General features: G+C 47.8%; 1 protein-coding gene and 1 pseudogene across 2 annotated transcripts in view; one reads left to right on the forward strand and one right to left on the reverse strand.

Moving 5' to 3' along the window:
• LOC147605138 (LEC14B protein-like) overlaps positions 1 to 24,394 on the reverse strand; it is a 178,967-nt gene that overhangs the window by 86,819 nt on the left and 67,754 nt on the right. For both annotated transcript variants that reach the window (XM_086794431.1, XM_086794432.1), the window contains exon 7: positions 5,431 to 5,609. In XM_086794431.1, the coding sequence (XP_086650557.1) occupies positions 5,431 to 5,609 (179 nt within the window). The remainder of the gene's footprint in view (positions 1 to 5,430; positions 5,610 to 24,394) is intronic.
• LOC147605139 (uncharacterized) lies at positions 14,074 to 15,315 on the forward strand (annotated as a pseudogene).

Here is a 24,394-nt window from a genome sequence, read left to right on the forward strand (position 1 = left end):
GCAGATCATCCGGGCCGGCTGAGAGGGGTGAGCCAGTGGCGGCTGCTTCACTTGCCATAGCTCATCCATGAGGATCCTCTCATGGAACATCCAGGGTCTCGGTGGACATCGCTGCTACATTGGTCGGGGCAGACTTCGCCAGGAGATCCAAGGGGCTCTCGTTGGAGGACCCATAGATATCCTTTTCATCCAGGAGCACCACCTTTCTGCCGGGCGTACCCGCACCTGTGGGAAGATCTTGCCAGGCAGGAGTCACACTTTTTGGTCACCGGCATATGGCTCCCAGGGGAACCAGGGTGGAGTATGCATCTCAGTCAGCGAGCAGCTTCTATCCGAGGTTGTGGATTTTGGCACTCTGGTCCAGGGTCGACCGCAGTGGATCATTCTTCGGGTTGGGGAAGACCGCGTTGGCTTCCTCAACTTCTACGCCCCTAATGGGGCGACCGGGAGAGCCGAGTTCTGGAGCACCATTAGACAGTCCCTCCCCTTGGAAGACCACTAGTGCCTAGGGGGGGATTGCAACATGCTAGAGGATGCAGAGGAAAGGATGGGGGGCAGCCAGGAGACCATTCATGGGCCAGAGCTCGCTGCCTGGGAGGAACTAGTGCTGCAGGTGAGAGGCCAGGATCCGTGGACTCTCCCGGAGTTTGGCAGGTTGCAGGGGAGTTCATCTTTCTCGCGCTCGGATAGACGGGCCACAGGAGTTAACCTTTCCCGCATCGACAGGTTCTACATTGATGAGTGGGCTTGTGATAGAGGTGGCACTGTGGGCATACTTGCAGGCTCCTCGTTTTCAGACCACTTTCCAGTGCTTCTCCAGATCGAGGACCCTACGAGAGGAGAGCGAGGCCAGAGCGTCCGGATTCCAGATTGTCTCATAGAGGAGCCCGAGATTGCGACCAGAGTTGAGCAGGTCTGGCAGGAGCTGCAGTTCAGCAGAGGATCGGCAGCCAGCGATCTTGCCAGGGGCTTGCAGGAGATCAGTCGGATGCTCAGACAGGCTGCCCTGGACCGTCTGGAGGCCTTCAGAGAGCAGGAGAGGAGCCTGCGGAGGAGTCTAGCGTCCCTTCAGAGACTCCAGGAGAGGGATCCTACGAGCCCTTGGATCTCAGAGCAGATGGAGTCAGCTCGCACAGAGATCAGATCCATCGAGGAGAGGAGGGTGGAGTTCCGATTCCATGCTCGGGCTTCTTTTTGGACTCAGGCTGGAGACAGAGTGACTCGAGATTTCTTTGAGGCGACAGGGCCTCGCTTCAGACGAGAGGGTCTCAGGCGTCTTCGGCAGGCTGATGGCCAGGTTGTGGTGGATCCCCCCAGGGCTCGGGCGATAGCCACAGATTTTTACAGGGATCTGCTCTCTGCGGAGCCAGCAGATGACAGGGTGAGAGAGGCTCGGGAGGCAGTCTGGCGCTTCACGAGACCGGTTGTGCCGGCCCATTTGCAGCACTCCCTTCTCTCCCCCTTCTCGGATACGGAACTGGAGGAGGCTCTTCAGGCACTTCCTCGGGGCAAATGCCCAGGAGAGGACGGCCTCTCAGTGGCTTTCTTCCAGAGGTACTAGGGTCTCTTACATAGGGGTTTCAGATTGGCATTCCAGGAGATTATGGAGTCGGGAGTCATGCCGGACAGCATGGCAGAGGGGTTGATTCACTTGATCCCCAAAGAGGGAGGAGACAGACTTCGAGAAGGCATATGATCAGGTGGACTGGGCCTTCTTGGAAGGCACTATGGAGAGGATGAGCTTCCCCCTCAGTGGATCCGTGGGATCTCTGCACTCTACACATCGGCTCATAGCCAGGTGCTGATACAGGGCGTGCGCGGAGAGAGGTTCCAGCTCTCGCGCTCGGTGCGGCAGGGGTGCCCCTTGGCGCCATTTCTTTTTCTTTTTGTGGCGGAGGCCATGAGCACTTTTTTGACGGCATAGGATACAGGTTTGCGGGGTCTCCAGCTCCCCATCCGCACCTCGGAGGAGCTCCTAGACTCGGAGTTTGCGGATGACACTGCTGTCTATCTTCAGGGAGGAGAGGAGAACCTCCGCCGCTTCGCCTCAGCCATGGACAGGTTTTGCATAGCTTCGGGCGCTTTGATCAACTGGCACAAGTCGTGTGGGTTGTGGGTCAATTCTATGCCCCCCCGACCTGGAGGCCAGTTGATGGTTTTCAGTGGCTGCCCCCCAGCACTACAGTGCGCTATCTGGGATGCTATGTGGGCATTGACATATCTCTGGAGCAGCAGATAGCCCCCCTTCTTCTGAGCAGTCGGAAGAAGCTTCTGTATTGGAGTACCGCTCGTTTATCTCTGGCTGGCCGAGTAGTGGTGGCCAACCAGGTTCTGCTTGCTACCATGTGGTACATCACTTCTTGCTAGGCCTTCTCTCGGGCGTGCATTGGCCAGGTGCAGAGGCTCATCAGGAACTTTCTTTGGTCCGGTGGCGACGGGCGGCCCGCCAGGGCCAAGGTGGCATGGGCTGTGATCACTCAGCCGAGGGAGAGAGGCGGCCTGGGCATTGTTGATCCTATTTGCCAAAGCCGAGCTTTGCTTGGCAAGTTGGTGGTTCGTGGCCTCCTACCAGGCGCCGTGGCCTCCTACCAGGCGCTGAGCCGTGGAAGGAGTTTCTTGTTTCCAGGATGCTCAGCCGCACTCCTTCTCTTAGCGGCCCCTGGACCCCCAGCATCAGGTGGATCTTTACAGAGCAGCGATCCAGAGGAGTGGGCCTTGGCTTCGAGGAGCGTTTTGCAGCTAGCCTTCTGAGGGCCTGGGCGCATCTGAGGCCGTCACTCTTCCAGACTCCCCCGGGCACCGATGAGGAGCGCCTGAGGCAGCCATTGATCTGGAACCCCTTGATCCGACTTCCCGGTGGCCATATGGTTGGATCGCGGTCTCACGTGTCGTGGGGCCCGTTGAGCTCCGGCCCAGCCCAATCCTTAGACGACTGGATTTGTTTTCAGCAGCTGCCTCTAGAGGCTGAGGAGAGGAGACTCAGTGGGATGAGGGGCAGAGAGTTGATGAGACAGGACATTGAGGCGGCCATCCCCTGGGAGTGGCGGACCCCAGTACAGGACCCTCCACCTCCACAGTGGGATGGGCGTCTTTACTCGGCATGAGATCCTTCTAGCGGTCTGCGGCACAGCGGAGAGAGCCGCCCCACTCACTTTCGAGGTGGGAGAAGGTGGCCAGCTTCAGAGGACACGACTAGATTTGGATGAGCTCCAGGGTTGTATTTTTCAGAGGGTGCGGGTGGTCGGCTTTCATGAGAGACAGTGGCATGTAGACCCCTCACCGGCCTCGATAGGGGAGGACTGTTCTTGGAGATTATGGGCTTGGGACAGCAGGCCTCTTATTCGCCTTCAGTGGGATCCAGGTGAGTGGTTTTGGCGAGATCCCTACTCGGCCCCTACCAGCCCAGGCATCCCCTTTTTTCAGTACACAGCGAGGCTGGGGCGGCAGATTCAGAGGCACAGGATAGCGAGCACCCCGGCAGCGGCCGAGCATTGGCGGCGACAGGGGCTCTCCCCTGCCTTTCTTAGGGACTTCTGGCAACGCCTTTGGGCCAGCTTCCGGCCCCGGAAGGTGACGCTTTTCTCTGGCTCACAGCGCATAGAGGACTGGCTGTGGGGGCTTGGCTAGCTTTTGGAAGACACCCAGCGTCCTGCCCTCGGTGCGGCCATGCACAGGAGTCGCAGCGGCACTGCTTATGGGATTGCCCACAGGCACAGCAGGTCTGGCAGCGCGCTCTCAGGATGGTTTTTGCAGGCTCGCCAGGTGAGATGCTGGTGACGTGGGGTGCGGTGGCTTGGGCCACGGACAGCGGCCCGGCCCTTGGATACGAGGACGTCCCTGGTAGTGCGACCATCCAGGTCTCTGACAGGGCGATGGCGGTGGTTCCGACGCCAGACTTCTCTTCGGCAGTCCCTCAGGAGGGGGACGGGCACAGATGGGAGATGATCAGCAGCATGACGGCTTGGCACATATGGAGAGCCCGATGCAGGGAGGCCATTGACCACCAGGCGACTCCACCGGCGGAGGTCATACAGGCCCTCTGGGTGGACATCATTCACACCCTGAGAGGACACTGGGGGAAGCCTCAGGGCGACTCGGATCGCATGAGAGGTCGCCGCAAGGCTTTCCTCCGCACTTGGCAGCCTGGCCCTTTCCTCATCGCGAGGGGCGAGGATGTCACTTGGCACTATAGGCCTCCAGTTTGGCTTTTCTCACCTCCCACATGTACTACTAGGTAGCCCCCCCCAGAGAGCGGCCAGCCACGGGGGTGGAGCTCAGGTGTTCACTGTGTGTTTTTTATCCCTCCTTGTGAGGTGAGCTTTGTAGCCTTATGGCGTTTTCTCATTAACTAATAGAAGGATCGTTTTTCCGGGAAAAAAAAAGTGGCAAGGCACAAGACATTGCCACCTACATGGGGATATGCCCATCCAGTGCCACTCTCACTGTAAGCCTAGCGGGGCGTGCTATGACAGATTCCAACACGTATCCAAGAGATAGAAAATAGAGAGAGAAGATAGAGAGAGGGAGAGAGTAGGTTTTAAAGAACTTTGCACAAGACACACACACTGAGCGGGGAACAGGCCCCGCCCCCTTTCAAGAATTTATTCAGGAACAATCCACGGGCTTGGAAGCTGAGCTAAATACATCAATGAATACAAAAGCAAACAAATATGCCAATGTGGAAACCGATGTCAAAGTCGATGTCGAGGAACGAGATCCCATTGCCGAGCACACCGCGCGGTTGGCCCACAAGATCTCTCACTGGGCTAGTACCCAAATCCAATGTATCCCAAGCTTGTCAACGAGGTACACAAGTGATACGTGTAGATGATGAAGCCTATGATGATCAGCTGTAGGTTTGATGCCCAATCCTGAGTTAAAAAAACAGCCCCAAAATCTCTACAAGCGGCGCCGGACTGGAAATGATTGGACCACACCATTGTGTTGTGTGTACCATGGACACCTGTACATACTGTCCTAAGAACCACCACTCTTAGTTTGCCAGACAACCAGACCTGCTGCAAGTATTAAAGAGCAAGGTTAAGCAGACTAAATATCTTACCTTTCGGTTAAAAGGTGTGGTTTAACACTAACGTAATGAAGCATGGACTTCTGATCCTAACAAGTGAAATACTGATACAAATGTCTTAAACTGGACTTCACCTGGTAACAACAAGAATGCTACTGGTAATGTGCGACAGATGCTATATAGAATGGTTTTTAGTGATCACACTAGTTGCACAACACAAAGACCTCATGTTACGTTAATCAGCTCTATGGGAAAAGAGCAGCAATTAGAAGGGCATCCCTACAACACTAGGGAAGAGAGCTCGACATCATACAAGGCCAAACAAAAGAGCTTGAAGCATCATACAAATTAGTCTCTTTGTAAGTGGCATCATACAAAACCTAGTAGCACATAAAAACTACCTTGCTGAAGTTGTGGTAGACATTTTCCGGATGTCCCATAATTTGATTGTTTGATCCTTTCCATTTGAGATAAAATATCGACCATCTCCACGACTGTCAATAAATGTGACACCCTCTAAGTGCCCCACAAGAATTCCTGCTGGACGGCTTCTTGACATCAGGCATCTCCTATCCCAAACCTGTGGGTAACAAGCATGTGAATGCAAAGCCCAAAAACACTGTGAACAATAACAGCATTTTAGAACCCACCCTTTTAAAAATCCTTCTTGCTTATTACAGCCAGTCTACAACATCAAGTCATGGGGCCAAGACCAAAAACTCTCTAGAGAAGATTAAGTTTTGCCTTGAAACATTCAACATGGTAATAGAACTGGGACATGTTAGCACAGCCACATCAAGATCTTCAAGGACAGTACATTCAAACCATCACTAGAAGAGGAAGAAAGCAATTAATGCCATTTCTATGGCAGTGTGGAGCAACTCGTGATAGCAAAAGATCTATTATCCTTCCTATCACCTTGATATTTCCAATCACACCCAGAAAAACAGCCCAGTTAGAAGTCATGGCAAGCTCCCATCTTGCTTGAAAATGGGGGAGCCAAATTCTACAATGGCACAATAGTCTTGTATACAGCAGAAAATTCTCCACTAGGACACAAAATTGCAACTTCCAGCTTCGCTTCGCTTCGCAAGCACGCATTTATGCACACACAAAGAGAGAATTCTCATATTCAGATCTCTTGACTTATTCAAGAAAATAAAGTGAGCAAGTTAAGGACTTGACCATAAATTCAAACCCATGTTAGGAATAATTCTAGAACCTGGGTGCAAATTTTCATGTAAGGAGCGCAAGGGCTTAAGGCACGGCCCACAGATTTTCTTCGAGGGAAGGGATTCTGATCCTGTCATTTTGGTATCTAGAGGTGTTGCTCAGAGGTGTTCACTTCAGGATATTCCTTGTGTGTGGCATACACCACCTGCTCCAGAGGATTGATACCACTTCGGAGATCATTGCCGGTATTACAGCCTGGAAAATTTGAAGAGCGAGATGCATAGAGGCTTTAGAGGGCCATATATTGTTCACACTCTTATGGCCACATGGACTCGTATACAGGGGCCATCTAGATCAGTGCAAGCTAAGTGCATTATGTTTATGAGAGTGGGATCATGGGGTTTTCTTCTCTTCGACTCCCACAGGACTCTCTTGTTGATCATAATGCCCCAGATTGGTGAGATCACCATACACACTAGGATAAGGTTTTTTTTTTTCATTTTCCAGCTTCTTGCCGTGATTTTGAATTGCTTAATAGAAGTCTCTTTCTTGCTTTTATAATATATATACATGTGTGTGTGTGTGTGTGTGTTTGGGGGGGGGGGGGGGGGGGGGGGGCAAGGCAAATGGCAACACAAAACTGGGCCCTAGATGCTTCCTCCTCACACATGGCTGCGTCGAATTAATATTGTGGGCAAGAAAAGACTACCCATGGCTGCATATTGCTTTCTTGTGTGGGGATTTTAACAATGCCCCTCAGCAAGGGGATAACTCATCTGGTCATTCGTATATGCTAGCTTCTGAGAGGTTCCGTTGGAATGCAATGATAAATACTTTACATGCTGTTGATTTGTGGACTCAAATGTGCCCTAGGGTGTCTAGCTTCACTTTCCACCACATGGCTTTTTCTCAATATCAAGCCCGCCTGGATAGATGGTATTTATTACATGCAGATCACTATGATGATTTTATATGTAAAATTTGGGTAAATCACTCACAAGTGTTGTCTGATCATGTACCATTGTGGACGGGGCTATACTTCAGACTGCAATTGGATGATCGCCCTTATACCGCCGTCGTCCACTTCTCATCAGTAACCATTCCCTCTTGCATAACATTTTCCATAATTTGGTCAAAAAGGTCATTACTCCGCTAAAGTTGCAAATGCTCGAAAGTACGGATGTGGATTGGTATCGTTTTGTTTAGAGGATCCAACTCATCATTAGAGACTATGGTCACTAGTATATGCATGTGTAATTATTTGGTCCTCCATGCTCTTTTCACATGATAGAACTCATGCCCGGACACACGGACAAGATGATGGACACATGGAAACAGGGTTCCTAAAGTTGGAATTGGAAAAAGCACTCGTCTAGGTCAAAACAAAGGTTGACCAAAAAGCTGAGAACACCATTGGAAAGAGGACATCGAAGTGGATCAAAAAGCAGCTCCAAGAAAAAAAGCAAGGCCTTGAAGTTGTAAAAGCATAAATCAAGAACTTTGGCTATTATTAAAATAATATTTAAAGAAAATCAAAAGCCAGAAGAAAAAGCAAAAGCAAAGTGGGGCAAAAGCAGGGTCCCTCTTGGTGAGGCATAGAGAAAATCTTTGGAGCTATTACTTGAGGAGACCAACAGAACCTTGTTGAGAGGTATCAACATCATCTTCCCTCTCTACTTCATCAAAATCACCCATCTCCTCCACCTCTGTTGTTGGTGGCAACCCCTTTTGCAACACCTACCACTGTTGCTCCACCCCTCTGCGCACCACCGCCGCTTCTGTGTTGCCCTGTGAAAAAGCGCCGCCGCCTAGATTTAAAAGAGAAAAGCAAAAGCAAAGTGGTAAAGCAAAAGCAAGGCAAGACAAAAAGCAGAGACCCCCATCAAGTATATAAGAAAGCTTGTACCCTCTTGGAATCATCCTGTGTGGAGATTTTGAAGAGAGCCTCCTTGAAGATTTATCATCTCCCCCCTCTACCTCCTAGCGCCACCCAGATCCTCCATCTCCGTCAGCAACCGCCTCTGCATCGCCCTCCTCCACTGCTGCTCTGCCTCCTGCCGCCGCCCTATGAACAGCGCCACCGCCGTTAGCTGAGCACTACCGCCTTCGTTGCCAGCTGCACCGCCCAACAACAGCCTGTACGGCCCGTGCACCGCCAACTCAGCCTTGTTGTGCCGCCTGCAGCCTCCAATCGCCGCCAGCCACCAACGCCAGCGCTAGCTGATTGTGCAACCAACGCCACACCTACGCCACCTAAGAGCACCACCACCACCACCACTCCAGCAGCGCCGCCTACACCACTTTAGAGCGCCACCTCCATTAGAGTTTTGCCGCCTTGAAACCAACTTTTGTACAGCCCTGCAGCCATCAACTTCATGTGTGCCTCTCCGAGATTCTTGTCCAGATTTCGTGTAGAGACTCTTGTGGGTATCCAACAGCATCGAACTTGATTCGGGTATTGGATATTGGTACTAGCCCGGTGCGAGACACTTTTGGGTCATCCTCGTGGTGAGCTCGGCATCACAAATCTTGTGCCTCGACCCTGACTTCAACCTGACATCCCCGCTCAGCGTGGTGTACTCTGTGAAAACCCTACTCCCATATCTCTCTTCCCCTTCTCTCTCTCTATCTATATCTCTTGGACACGGTTGGATCTATCACTGCACGCTCCGTTGGGCTTACAAGTTAGACATTTGGGTTACCCCACTCGCACGGCACACGTCGTTCAAACTCCAAGCTGATTGGGTTTTGTAGAGAATAATTGCTAAATTGCAGTTCTGGAAGTTGGGCACATGGCCCTTACATGTTAAGACTCCTTATAGTGCAGTCCATTCTCATTGCATATATATAGTTCTTTTTGCCTCTGCTGCTTGGCCAAAGAAGCACTTGGATGAGTACACGTCTGCTATACTAGAGATACTTTGGAAAACCAAGCACAATACTAAAGGCCCCAAACTACTGCGAAAATACAAGCTATATACACCAAGACATCATGGGGGCGCAACATTCTTGACCTTCATACTCATGTCATTGCCAGGAAAGCCACTTTGCTCACTGATTTTGCAGCTCAAAACAGCCTTGGGTACAGATGTTAGCAACCATGTGCACCATTTTGAAGTCCGCCACATTTGGTACATGGATCCCCGACTCTTGGGAAATGGTTTTCGGGCACTTATATACCAAGCTGCCCCTTTAGCTCTAGGTTAATCATGGACTGCAAATTGCTAACAGAGAAACTAGAATGGCATGGAAGATCACCGGATGTTGGAAACACCATGCACCTGGAAAGCATACATTGGAGTAGGCTGTTTCATGCTCCGTTAGGCCTTCTTGAACCACGGAAAGCTTTCTTCAAGAGTGTACATTTTGTGGCGGATGTGGTCAATGATGAAGGCTATGTTATCTCCTTCCCAGAAGCAAACCAGAGATATGGGTAAGGCATGCACTAAAGGCATCTATGGCATCTCATATGCACCCTCTTGCAGCCTTTTCAGCCAGTGTCTCCACTCAATCAAGCCAGAGATATGGGTAAGGCATGCACTAAAGGCATCTATGGCATCTCATATGCACCCTCTTGCAGCCTTTTCAGCCAGTGTCTCCACTCAATCATGAGGAGCGTTTGAAGGACTGGCGGGTTGCTCCACCTCAAGCTATAAGGTTACATGAACTAACACCTAAAAGGGTCTATATCAAAATGATTGCTCCTCCTTGGATTGCGGATCATGCTAATGCGCTTTGGACAATGCACAAAACAAATAGATGGTGGGGTGGTTGTTTGAGGAGTATATGGAAAAATGGTTTGCCACTGAAGGAAAGACTGTTCCTTTAGAGATGCATTGTGGGAGTTCTGCCTGTCGGTATACTTTTGGAAAAGAGGCACATCGCTATGGCAAGATGTCACCGTTACATGCTACGCGATGAGACAATGCCTCATTTGTTATGGTTTCTCTCATGCCCTACTGGACAGACTCTCAGGACGTCTTCATATGCGATTCCCGGGAGCTCATTTTGGGAAGACATTCTGGCATTTCGCTCGGATTCCACAACGATATACCAACTTTGGGGTATTCTTTGTGTGGACTAATTTTTGGGCATTGTGGACAATATGGCAAAACAGAAATTGTAGGCATATGCTCACTTATAGTAGTTCTACGTGTGAGCAGGGCTTAACCAAGGGCACTTTTTCCCATGTGGTTTCTCCCCTTGGATATCAAGTGTGAAAGGACACTCTACCCATATAACTTCTGTACTTCTATATTATATGGATGTGACTCACATGCAACTTGCACTTGTGATCACCACACATTTTGTGTCTTGCTCTCTCTCAGTCCATTGGCTGTGGGAAGTTCTGCAAAAAGTCATGGCCAAGACCGGAGTTAAAGAGGAGCTCACGAAGGTGGCAGCACAATTATCAACGAAAATGGTCGCCTCTTCCGTTACCGCAATCATAAACCGCCTCTCCAAACTCGAGAAGGGATTTGACAAAATCCAAGAGCTCGAAGAGAGAACATCCCAGCAAGAGGCTGAGATTTCAGCCTTAAAGGAGGAACTAGTGGAGGCCAAATTGCATGCTGAAAGTCAAGCGGCTGAAATCTCAGTCCTCAAAAAGGAGTTACTTCAAAAGGCAAGCTTGAGGATGGAAAATTTCAGCCCTCCTTTATTGAAGAGCTGAATACCATCAAGGAACAAATAAGGATCATTCGAGAGGAGGAGGAGCAACATAAAGAGGAGACATCTTCATGGGTGGAGGTGATCACAAAGACACAAAAGAAGGTGGACGAGGCGGAGAAATGGATTGAGGTCGCCAAGAAAGGGAAAGGTAAAGAATCGCCACCCATCCCCACTCCCACCATCATCAACATGACCCTTGAAGAGGAGCAAAGGAGGAAGACCCGGGCCTTACATGTACGAGTGTCCGGTCTAAAAGACCGTGATGATGCGGAAGGGGAAACCAAGGAGCTCTTCTCTATGATGGGCATTGAAGCCACGCACACAAAGGCATGGAGAATGGGAAAGAAGAGAGAAGGTAGTGGCGAATCTTCTAAGGAGAAAGCACTTATCATTCGTTTCCCCTCCATGGAAGAGAAAAACGACTTCTTGAAGAGACGTCCTACACTCAAGAAGACGGGAATATTTCTTGGAGATGACCTCACTCTCGCAACTTGCCCACATGAAAGAAGTTATGCCCGAGATAAGGGCAGCCCGAGAGAAAGGGAAAGTGGCCTTCTATAGAGATGGTAGAGTGGTGATTATGGAGAGGCGCTCTTCATTACGGCGCGAGACCTATGGGACTACACTCAAAGCTGCTACTTGGAATTGTAATGGATCTCTACGCCTTGATGTAGGGGCTTTTGAGGATAGTTTCACTGGGAGGGACATCATCTTCTACTGTGAGACGCATCAAGCTCCTGGACAGTCCATGCCACATGTTAGTGGATACCGATGGGAGACAGCTTGTAGACAGGAGACTCGTTCAGATTATAGAGGACGGGGCTCAGGAGGAGTGGCAGTATTGTTTAGAGAGGAGCTACAGCCACTGATACATATAGTCCGCAGAGATGAGCAGGCTAGGTACATGTGGGTTAGACTGAGGGAAGAGACGGGCACATATCTCTACATTGCTATATGCTATTTTGCTCCTAGTACATCAGTGTATGCATCACCTAGTGGGCAGTCTCCCTTTTCTATTTTGGATGATGACATTTGGGAGTTCTCCAGGGATGGTGACATCATTCTCCTGGGGGACTTCAATGCCAGGACCACCCATAACCAGACAGTATTTTATGATACCTCAAAGGAGATGTTGAGGGAGCTTGATGTTAGGGATATGGGCCTATCTAGACTCTCACAGGATGAGGAACACACTGAGTATGGGCGGTATTTGATAGACATGAGAACTGCACATGGATTGACCATCCTGAATGGCCTACAGAGATTCCCAGCAGCGGGCAATTTCGCTTGCTTTCCACATCGGCATGGTGCTAGTACAGTGGACTATGTTATGGCTCAGCCCAGTCTCATTCCCTCTTTTCAGGATTTTATGGTAGGCACTAGGCCGGTTGGAGTAGCAGTGGATCATGCTATCTTGTCCTTCACTCTCACATTTCAGTTCAGCACAGCTCCATTGGGACATGTCTCCACACACACTCGTTATACCTTTACGAGGGAGACTGACACCGTGTACACGGATGAGATATATAGACGCTTATGTGCCGAGGAGCCGGGACGGCCATTAGATGAGCTCACTCAGATATTGATAGAGACGCTTCATGCTGCAGCATCAGAGGCATATCCCCATAGTCAGCCTACACGGAGACGATCTGGGAACATGCCCCAGAACAGCTGGTATGATGAGGAGTGCAGAGAGATGAGGATCAGATTACAGAGAGAGGTGCTCATGGGTGTTACCACTCACAGACAGTCACGGATTACCTTCCGGCACCTAGTGCGACAGAAGAAGAGGGCTTATCTTGCTCAGTTAGAGAGGGATTTGTATCAGTTATTTATGAGTCAGGACTCAGGCGAGGCATGGAGACTATTCCATGAGCATTCACCATCACCAGCCATTACCTCCACAGAGATTTGGGGTGAGTATGCAGCATCCTTGTACACAGCACCAGGACAGCCGCCCCTGCCAGACCCATCGGAGCCATGCTCAGAGACATGTGGTTTCTTTACTGCTGAGATGGTAAGGAAAGCTATTGACAGGATGATGACTGGGAGAGCATATGATCATGATGGTTTGGTAGCAGAGCACTTTATTCATGCTAGAGATATGCTTGCAGAGCTTATTGCTATGATGTTTAACCGAGCCATGTGTGAGGGTTTTCTTGAGACTTGGAATATGTCCACGATTGTGCCTATCTTCAAGTCAGGGGATCCCATGCTTCCTGGGAATTATCGTACCATCATGATTGGTCACACATTGGCTACATTATATGCATCTATTCTTGAGCAGCAGTTGAGTAGATGGGCAGAGAGAGAGGGCATATGTGCATCAAGGCAGGCACGGTTCAGGAGAGGTTTCTCCACTCTTGACCATATCTTGACACTTAGAGCTATTATTGAGGAGGGCAGATTATATGGCAGGAGGATTTACTGTTGCTTTGTGGATTTCCGCGAAGCTTTTGACACAGAACCGAGAGCCATACTGATGCGCAGACTACAGGAGATGGGAGTGCCCTCAGAGCTGATTTGGGGAATCATGGCTTTATACAGGACAGTTGTGGGGTAGGTACGTACTACGCAGGGTATATGTGAGATGGTTCACTCCACTATTGGGGTAAAACAAGGCTGCCCCCTTTCTCCCACCTTATTTGGGATGTATGTGGATGAGGTTTCAGACTATGTAGAGCGGGAGGGTGACAGAGGAGCACAGCTAGCAGGGACATGGATTCCGCTGTTATTGTATGCTGATGATATTGTGCTGATCTCAGATTCTCCAGAGGGGATGCAGCGTCATTTGGATGCATTGCACACGTTTGCACAAGACAGTGGATTGTCTGTTAACCTTGGTAAAACCAAGGTGATGGTGTTTAACACCACAGCACAGTGGATTAGAAGGTCAGTATCCACCTTTACATATGGTCAGGAGACAGTGGAGTATACAGATGCATATACTTACCTTGGTGTGGTTTTTAGTGGCCCACTATTTTCCTTGAGGAGAGCAGCGGAGACCAGATTGACCAGAGCTTATGCAGCATTGGAGAGACTAGAGAGGATGTGTTCACAGGTTCAGTTTCAGGAACCTCGAACAAAGCTCTGGCTCTTTGACACTTTGGTCACTTCAGCCATGCTGTATGGAGTGGAGATACGGGGACCCTCAGTGGATCACCACAGCCGGAGCTAGTAGCACTGATGGATGGAGATGTATGGAGAGGCCCTTGGTTTCTATGATTTCCTGGATGATTAGGGCCAAGGCCTCCGTACCACATGATATTATCCGTGCAGAGCTGGCTGCCCCCCCATTCGTAGTAGAGACACTCACTCGATCAGTCTCCTTTATACATAGCACTTGGACTCTCCCTAGAGACAGATATGCTCGCTTAGCCCTGGAGTCTTCACGACAGTTGGCATCACAGGGAGACGGATCATGTTGGTATGCACAGATGACAGCTTGGTTCCAACTGCATGGCTTTAGTATGGACAGGCTACCTCCATTTCAGTACTCCGTGGATGCACCCTCCCTCTCTCTCACATGGGCAGAGATTACCAGACTTATTAGGCAGGACTTGACTCAGCTGGACACTAGGAGGACATGGATACAGCCAACACACGAGCTTGGTACGAAGATGGCTTTCTATAGAGATCATCTTCTCCAGCTCACGGAGGATGGGTTTGTGATTAGACCCAGCTACATGGATACTCATCTTTCTCATGGGGTACGGTGTGCTATTGGTCAGATGCGCACATCCTCACACCAGCTAGAGATTGAGACTAGCAGATTCAAAGTAGTACCAACTGAGGCCAGGACTTGTCAGCTGTGCCAAATGGAGCCAGAGACAGAGTTACATTACATATGTCACTGTCCAGTATATTATGAGATACGAGGCCGTTTTCACTGCTTGTTCAGAGAGGGTTTCATACCACTTTCTAGAGTCATGAGATACCAGGATCAGAGATGCCTCTGATTATACTTGCTGGAGCTACGTAGACATAGAGAGGGTCTCTTGAGAAGGAGGAAATCAGAGAGGGAGAGACACCTACAGAGGCAGATTACAGACTTCTTTCGACCAGAGATTGAGCAGTCAGGCCAGCAGGCATTGCAGCTAGCCCCAGAGTATAGCCGCACCAGAGGTAGACTGATTGATCGGGCTATAGAGCTGGGGCGGTCCAGGCGCCCCAAGATGAGAAGCCCATCCCAACACCGACGGAGACTACAACAGAGGATCACGACCATACTAGCACGGCATGGGAGACATCCAGTCAGAGTACTCACCATGGAGGACATTGAGGATATCCGCCATCGACCGATGAGAGACATCTTTGGATAGTGATGTATATGATGCTTACCTTTGTTGCTGGAGTTTTCCTTCCCAGATGTTATCCATTAGGAGCTCCTCGTACCTTACTTTTCCTTATAGTTCTTGTTTCAATTTCAGTTAGTTGTTTAGTTGTTTTAGCTTTTCTTACACAGACATTGTATCAGATCCACCAATTGTTGTAACCTTTTTGGTCTCATAGGTCATTTTGGCCTTTTGAGGACGTTAATATATCATTTCATTTCATTTCTTTGTGTCAGCTTCTTGTTTCTGCAACTAACCCTAATCTGCAAGAAAGTGTGTGAGTCCCAACAGTGGTATCAGAGCTGGGTTGCAGCCCTTGGACGTGCGATTCCCCACGCCCGGCTTCCAGCAAGCTCCCATCGTGGCCTGCATTTTTTCGTCGCTGCATAGTCCGTCCGTCTGCTCCCAGGTTCCGTCAGTCGCCGCCAAATTTCCAGCCTTAATCCCTACCACCTCTACTCTGCCTGGCTAGCGCTCCGCCGCCCTATTTAGCCACCAGATCGGGCGGCAATAATGGAGAGGGCTCCACCACCGCACTGCCCACGAGCGGCGCTCGCACCAAAGGCGGCGGCCCTAGGCGGCGCTGAGCCCCACTTGGGGCTTACGTGGAAATTGACAGAAATCTGCATTTTTTGGGTCTTCTCTCCGTTGTCGTCCCAAATCCGTCCGACAAGATCCGTCCATCCCCGTCGCCTTCTCGCTGTCTTCAAGCCGGCACCGTCCCGCACCATCTTCTAGCCAAGTCCTCGTCGCCTAGACCTTCCAGATCTCATCGCCCGCGCCTCTGCCTTCACCGTCTCCTACAACAGCAGCGCTTATTCCCATCACCGTCAAGGTCAGTTGCCCGTCTCCAAGCATCAGACGCCTCAATACCCGACGCCTTCTGTACCTAGTCGCCCTGCAGCTATGACGCCTCTGTATCCATCGCCTTCTGTACCTGGTAACCCTCAACCCGTCGCCACCTGCAGCTTCCCCTCTACTTCCAACACTAGTACAGCTCCATCTCCAAGTCACTTGCAGGTTTATACTTGCTTCAAGTTGCAGGCAAAAAATTGCACAGGACATTTGGTTTCCTTGCAGTGCACATTGGTGCTTGGTTTGCTTACAGGTTTATTTTGTCTACATGGCTCAAAATGCTTCACATGTATTTGGCGTGCTCACCTAGGAGGACAAGTTGGATGGATCAAACTACTCCCTTTGGAGTTTCATGATCCGTAATTTGCTGGTAGCCAAAGGGTTTTGGGGCACACCGTCTGGTGACGACACACGCCCACTTACCATACAACCAGCAACGCCTCAAAGGGGAGGTGCTCAAAGAGCTCCTGAAGTAGAACCTGCTCCCACACAAGAGCAGAAGAGATGGGACTCCAAGGATGCACAGGCCATGTCCTTGATAGCCCTTTCAGTGAAAAGGTCTATTATTCCACACATTTGTTCTTGCAAGACATTGAAGCTTGTATGGGACACATTGGAAGCAATGTATCAGGTACGCAACAAGACAAGAGTTGCCTACTTGAAGAGGCAATTGGATCTTCTTTCTATGGATGAGAGTGAAAGATTTGCAAGAACAATTGCTCAACATTGATGAGGTTATCCCAGACAGACAGTGAGTCACCAACACTCTTCATTCTTTACCACCTTCCTATTTGGGCTTTCACACCTCTCTCAACCTCTCTATGAGAGGAGGTGTTAATCCCATCACTTTTGAAGAGTGGTGGGTTTACTCTTATAGGAAGAGCAAACAAGAGCAAACCTATCTAGCAACCGTGGTGGAGACAAGGCATTTACAGCCAAGGATAAGGGTAAAGCAAAGAGCTTTAAGCATGGGGGACACCAGTCTAGTAAGGCTGGTCATGGACAGCTCTCTTCTGGTGGTGAAAAGCCTGACAAAGGGGATGCAAACAAGCCTAAAAAGAAGGGCAAATGTCCCTACTGCCATAAGCCTGGCCACTACATCAATGAATGTAGAAAGCGGATTGCAAAAGAGAAAAAGAAAGATGCAGGAAATGCAGTAGCAGACTCTTTTGATGACAAAGCAGAGCAATTGGCTAATGTAATTCAAGAAGAGTACAATTTTTTGGTCACATGCACTAGTGACACACCAAGTGCTTCAAACAATGATATGTCTTGCATTGCATCTGATAGACAGGATGTATCATGGTATTTTGATAGTGGTGCTTCGAGAGCCACATCACTTCATTCAAAGATGTATTTCAACACTTGGTTTATGCTTCAAATGGCTACACTGTATATCATGTGCAGATCATACCACTTATCCAGTAAAGGGAATTGGCAATGTCATACTTGTTGCAGCCAATGGTGCCAATATATGTATGACAAAAGTGTTGTATGTTCCAGGGATAAAGAAAAATCTACTCTCCGTCTCAGCCATAAACGACCAAGGTTTAAAGGTAGAATTTGAAGATGGGAATTGTTTGGTGAAAGACCCATCAAAGGGTTGTCACTTCCGGAACACGATACAAAGGCTTGTACAAGCTGGACAGCTATGACAAGCGTACTTATGATGCACATACAGTGGCTGCCCACACTCCTGCTATGCATGATGCAAAGCTTTGGCATGCTCATTTTGGGCATGTAAATTTTCGGAGTTTGATGCTTTTGCACAAGCATCATATGGTTGAGTCTCCAACAAGACATGTATGTGAGGGGTGTATTTTGGGAAAGATGCATCGAAAACCATTCTCCAGGGATGGAGCTGTTAGAGCTGAAAGTAAATTACAGCTCATACACAGTGATGTATGTGGTCCAATGTGGACACCATCCATAGGGGGGCATCTTTATTTCATCACATTCATTGATGACTACTCCAGGTTTGCTTGGGTTTATCCCTTAAAAGCGAAAGTAGAGGTGTTTACATGCTTTTGACGCTTTGTAGCAATGGCTGACAATATGTGGGATGTAAAGTCCAAACACTCTGCTCAAATAGAGGTGGAGAATGCACGTCAAATGCATTCCAGCATTATATGATTCAAAAGAGCATCAAACATCAATGTACTATGCCGTATACACCACAGCAGAATGGTGTAGCTGAGAGGAAAAACAGATCTCTCATGGAGATGGCAAGATGCATGGTGAAAGCTCAGAAGTTGCCTCACAATTTTTGGATGGAAGCTATAATGTGTGCAACTTATGTGTTGAACAGGTGTCCAACAAAAGCTTTGAAAACCATAACACCATTTGACGCTTGGTATAGCAAAAAGCCAAAAGTGGATTATATGTGTACATTTGGGTGTTTGGCATATGCACATGTGCCAGAACAACTCCGATCAAAGCTAGATAATAAAGCAATAAAATGCATTTTTGTGGGCTACAACAATGAGAGCAAAGGATTCCGTCTTTATAATCCAGCAACATGCCAAATTCTTGTCAGTAGAGATGTGGTATTTGCTGAAAATTCAGTTCAACCCATGTACAGCTTGTATAAAAGTAATGATACAGGCATACAGGACAGGTCATGGACAAAATGGGCTTTGGATCTAGAATGAAAAATGTTATCTTTTGGCTTTATCAAGAGGGATCAACTAAATGCATTTTGGGTGGAGAACTTTCCGCCTCGTGGTATCTTGGGAGATCTGTTCAGCAAGGTTGTCCGCTTAGTGCACTTTTGTATGCCATTGCAACTCATCCAATGCTCCTTTACATGAATAAATTGACACGAGATGGACAGCTACATGGTCTCTCCATAACTGATGGTACACAATTTGTAGCGTAGGCATATGTTGATGATTCTTTCTTCTTTCCAAAGAATACAAAGGCTGATGTAAGCTCTCTCATGAAAGCACTGTCCCTCTATGGTTTGGCTACAGGATTACATGTGAATTTTCAAAAATCAAAGTTGCTCCCTTTGAAAGATTATGATTGGCATCAGCTTCTGTGGCCACGTCAGATCCTCCCACCCAAAGAAATAGTTAGGCATCTTCATTATCCCATTGGTTGGGAGTTGTCATTAAAAGAGGAAACTCAATGGGTGATGGCAAAATTGCATTCTAAAATAGAATACTGGAAATTATCTACATGACCTCTACATGTGCAACTGCGTATAGTGCAATCAATAATTATAGCATATGTATAGTTCTATCTTCCGCTCCTACCTTGGTCGAGCAAAACAAATTGACAATTTCATGTTCAAAGCAATGGAATGCCTTTGGAAAACCAAAGCGGATAGAAAAGCGTTACGTTTGTTAAGGCAGAACCTTATCAGTTCGCCCAAAATGCATGGTGGGCTCAATGTCCTTAACATTCATTATCATATATTGGCAAGGTAAGCCATTCTTCTACCTGCATTTATAGAGCAAGCCAAGCCATGGGCACGCATGCTAGGAGCTCTATGCGCTAATATGAAAATGGATGCATATGGACATTGGATCATCAATTATGATGATATTGTCTTTGGGCATTTCCATGGTCGTATTCCATGCTCTCCATATTCAATTCCTCTCATTCGAGATTGGCAAGCTATACTGTGTTACTTACAATGGTCCAGTGGGCCTCCAAATCAGGGAAACTCGCTGTTACTGCAGAGTATTCATTGGGGCAGAGGATTTGATCCACCACTTGATTTGTCTCAACCAAGAAAGGCATATAATCTCTCTACATTGGGAATTCATCGCATATGCAATGTCGTGGATGAAAATGGCTATTTTCCCACGTGTAGAGAATGTAACTTGGGGATGCATCACAAGCCAATCTGAAGAGTCATTTCAAAAATAATGCAACCCTTTCAGCCAGTCCCAAAGCTTGAGGGAACCCAGAGAATTCAAGATTGGTGTTTCGATAGGCACCTTCCAGGATATACTCCTGTACCTTTTTCCAATTTGTCTGTAGCCAAGGTTTACAGGTTACTCTTACCACCTCCATGGATTCAGGCTCATGCAAATCACCTCTGGCATATGTTAAAATCTTTTGCTTGGTGGAAAGCTGCATTGAAAAGAATTGGAAGAGTGGATTGCCCCTCAAGGAACGACTGTTTCTATGGAAATGTCTGGTTGGGGTATTCCCAGTGGGATCTCTCCTGGTACGAAGGCGTATTGCCGCTGCTTCTTGTAGGCGGTGCTCTTATCCTACAGGCATAGTGCCTCACCTTCTGTGGTATTGTTCACACTCTCGGGATTTTCTTAATGATTTGTCCGGACATCTTCCGGCTCGCTTTCCAGGGAGGCATTTCGATCGACTATTCTAGCTTTTTGGTTGCCTTTCTCCTTCCCTACCACAATATACAAACTTCCTTTATTGGACTAGATTTTGGGCATTGTGGACTATCTACCATGCCTGGAATCAAAAGCTCTTCTCTGGTGATTCTATCCACCTGTTTGTTTATTTCCAGAGAGCCCTTCTCCAAACCCTCCGAGATTCTCATGAAATCGGAAGCCTTTCTTTCCAATAATTAGAAGTGTTTTTCCACTATTTCTGAACTCAGTAGTAGCTGTCCCCATTTGGGATAGCTATGAATGTATATTTCTTCTTCCTTAATGAGACAGTGGTTTCCCTATATATATATATGTGTGTGTGTATGTGTGTGTGTGTGTATGTATGTATATATATATGTATATATATATATATATATATATACACCAAAAGACCCAGAATCGGACCCAGCTGAAAAATACAGCAAACTGAGACTGTGATGCTTGTAACACCCCAAAAAGCCAAAACCGTCTGTGAAAAATGCCCGAAGGGAAACAAAGGCGAAGAGCAGTCGAGACCCGGCGAATGAACGATCTGGAGCATACGCAACCCCATAGTAAATGTGGGACAGTCTCCTCAGTAGCTTTACATCGGACACAACGTGAAGGCGCAATATGACGTGCATGTAACAAGCTACCAACAGCACCAACCAAACAGCGCCACAAGAACAGGCGTTCTTTGAGAGGCAGATGACTTTTCCAAATGCGAAACAATGTACGTTTCCACCACATTGAAGATTTGGAGAGAGACCATAGCTGATTACCATGTCTGACTATCCATGCATCCGATTGCAAGAGGGCATAAACTGTCCCAGCTGAAATACATTTCATAGCAGTGGTTCCAAGATTCCAATCAGATAGACGGGAATCCACATTTAAGCGAGGTAAAGGAGAAATATCAGCAATCATCCGCTGAATTTCTGTCCAAAGATGAGAATAATGGGATCCCAATTGAAAACGATCCGCCGCAACAGAGAAGGAAAGAACCTGACCAGTGTCATCCACCACCTGATGTATCTGACATATTCCTTTTTGAGATAGAAAATATGCCTGACGAGGTGAACGGTCAACCAAAGTGGAAGAAAATACACGACTCCAATGCAAACTCTCTAGCCGCAGGGAATTGCCCATCAAAGATCGGGAACCATGCCATATCATATGTGAAGTAACTTCCTTCCAATCAATAATGAGAGAAGAAGTGAAAGGACATCCCGGAATGTGTCCTTCAAGTTTTCCACATATAAGATCCCAGTATGTGGGTTGCCAATGACCATAGAATGGCGTGACAATATGCCGACACAAATGGGACACCATGAGAGTCCAGGGTTGCTGCTGGTCCAACAAAACCGGCAAAAGCATAGCTTTCCTAGCCAAAACATGACGTCTCAAATCCAAAATATTCAGCCCTCCAAGGCGCTTAGGAGAGCATAACTTATCCATGGATAACAATCTGAGGCCCTTTCCACGAGATGAAGTGCGCCAGAAATGCGCCAATATACTTGACATAAGGGACTTCAAGCGGGATTGAGACCAATATAGCAAAGGTAGATAAAACTGCACATAAGCTACAAGAATGCATTGCACAATTCTAAGACGCACATGAAGCGGCCAAGTGGACAACTTCCAATAATGTAACTTGGAGTGCAAGCGCTCGGCTACCCAATCCAATTTCCGTGTAGCCGATACAGTCCAACCCATCAGATAACCCAAATGACGAACTATAATGTTCGGAGGAACAAGTTCGCCTGGCCAAAGCAACTTATGCCAATCATACTCAGTCAGAGCCAATAGTTTGGATTTACGAAAATTCACTTTGAGGCCTGCTGCCAATCCAAACAAATGAAGAGTGTGCATAATTTGTTCCACATCATCTTGGTGATTGCGAGGCATAAAGAGAGAATCATCTGCATAAGCTTGCCCAATAAAATGTTTCCCAGAGGGTAATTTCAGGCCCTGCAATCTTCCAAACGAAGTCAAAGACTCCAAATACATAAGCAGGGGATGAGTAGCAATCGCATAAAGCAAAGCACTGAGAGGACAACCTTGCCTTACTGAACGTCCCAAATGCCAAGGATTTGTGAGAAAACCATCCAACAAACCGGCAGAGGTACTGTCAGCATACAAGAAATAAACCACAGAGGATAGCTTAGGCCCAAATCCCAGCCGAAGCATGGTATCTGCAATGTAATCCCAAAGAACAGTGTCAAATGCCTTTTCAATGTCAACCTGCATGACCAATACATCTTGTCGAGTGTATTTCGCATACTCCATGCCAATGATGACATTTGCTAGATTATCAGTAATTTGCCTTCGTGGAATGAAGCCATACTGAGATGGATGCAAACCATCATGCAAAAACCCTTTAAGTCTATTGACAAGCATTTTAGCCAGCAATTTATAAACCACAGGCATGAGCGTAATCGGCCTCCATTGCGAGAACTCTTCACAAAGTGCTTGCTTTGGAATCAACTTGAGCAAGCCTTCTTTCCAAGATGAAGGCAAAACCTGTTGCTCCCATGCCCTGTTTATCATTAACAATAGTGGCTGGTCCAGGTAGTGCCAAAACGACAAGAAAAATTCTACAGTAAGGCCATCCCAACCGGGAGATTTCCAACGGCCCAAATCACACAAACTAGCATACAATTCTGTCTCTGTGAAGGCGGCTTCCAAAAGCTGAGCCTGGTGGGCCGATAAAATCGGAGCAACTTGAGATAAAAACAAGCGACGAGCCTCTCGACCTTCCTGCGTGAGAGAAGAGGCCTCAAAAATCTTGCCATAATGAGATTCCATGGCCCGTGCAAGCCCCACACGAGAGGTAGTCCAATCACCAGTCGGGAGTTTAATCCTCTTAATAGTTTGAGACTGCCTAGAAAGATGTAGATGACGAAAGAATTGTTTAGAAGTGCATCCTTTATCCGCTATAGCCTTTTGGCGAGCTCTAGTCTGCCACTTTGCCAATTTTCTCTCATCATTACGATGCAACAAAGCACCAGCAGAAAGCAACTCCGTCATCTGGATTTCAGTAAGAGATGAAGTGTTAGCCAGATGCATCAAACTTTGACAAGTGCCTTTGGCCTGTTGAACTTGCTCTCTGAAATGCGATAAATAGTGTCTGCCATAATCCTGGATCACACATTGAACCCGCATAACAAAACGAAACCATGCTGTGTCCATATCAACATGCATTTGAGAGATCAATGGCGAAATAATATCCACAATCAGATTGCGAAAAACCTCATGCTTAAGATAAGCATTATTGACATGCAGAAGTCTCTTTCTAGTTAATGAATCATTGGCAGAACATGAACCGAATTGTATTTTCAAGCATATCGGAGCATGATCCGAGAGACACAAGGAGTAATCAATCCACATATCACATACAAAATCATCATACTGCTGCATCTGAAAGAGATACCATCGGTCCAGACGAGCACGATACATTGATCGAGCGTTATGCTGAAATGTGAATCCTGGATCATTGGCTTGCAACAGAGGCCACAAATCCAAGGCATTACATGTGTGCTGAAAGAGATCCCAAGCTTGTCGTTCCACATGAAGCATGTGAGAATGTCCAGTAGTATTATCCACATGATTTGGAGCATTATTAAAATCGCCACAAAGAAATGCATTAGAACGCCAACAATAAGAGGAGATGGCATGCCACAAACGAGCCCTGTCAGTAGAGGCTGTGTATGCATACACACCACCAAACCCAAAAACTTCCCCATTGATAATACATTGAATGACCATCCATCTGCCAGCTGGATCATTGAATACCAACATGGGAAATAATTCATGGCGAACAAGCATCAGCACTCCAGAGTATCCAGCGGATCCTGCATAAGCTATCCAATATCCCGCAAAATAGGAAGTTTGTCCGGCAAAATTATGCTGATTATGCTCTTGAAGAACAACAATATCTGCTTTGCAAGTATGTACATAGTGCCAGGTTAGCCTCCATTTATCCTGATTGCATAATCCGC

Source organism: Cibotium barometz, chromosome 60, assembly GCF_041138505.1.
Source record: "Cibotium barometz isolate CiBa-2024 chromosome 60, ASM4113850v1, whole genome shotgun sequence".
Taxonomy (NCBI): domain Eukaryota; kingdom Viridiplantae; phylum Streptophyta; class Polypodiopsida; order Cyatheales; family Cibotiaceae; genus Cibotium; species Cibotium barometz.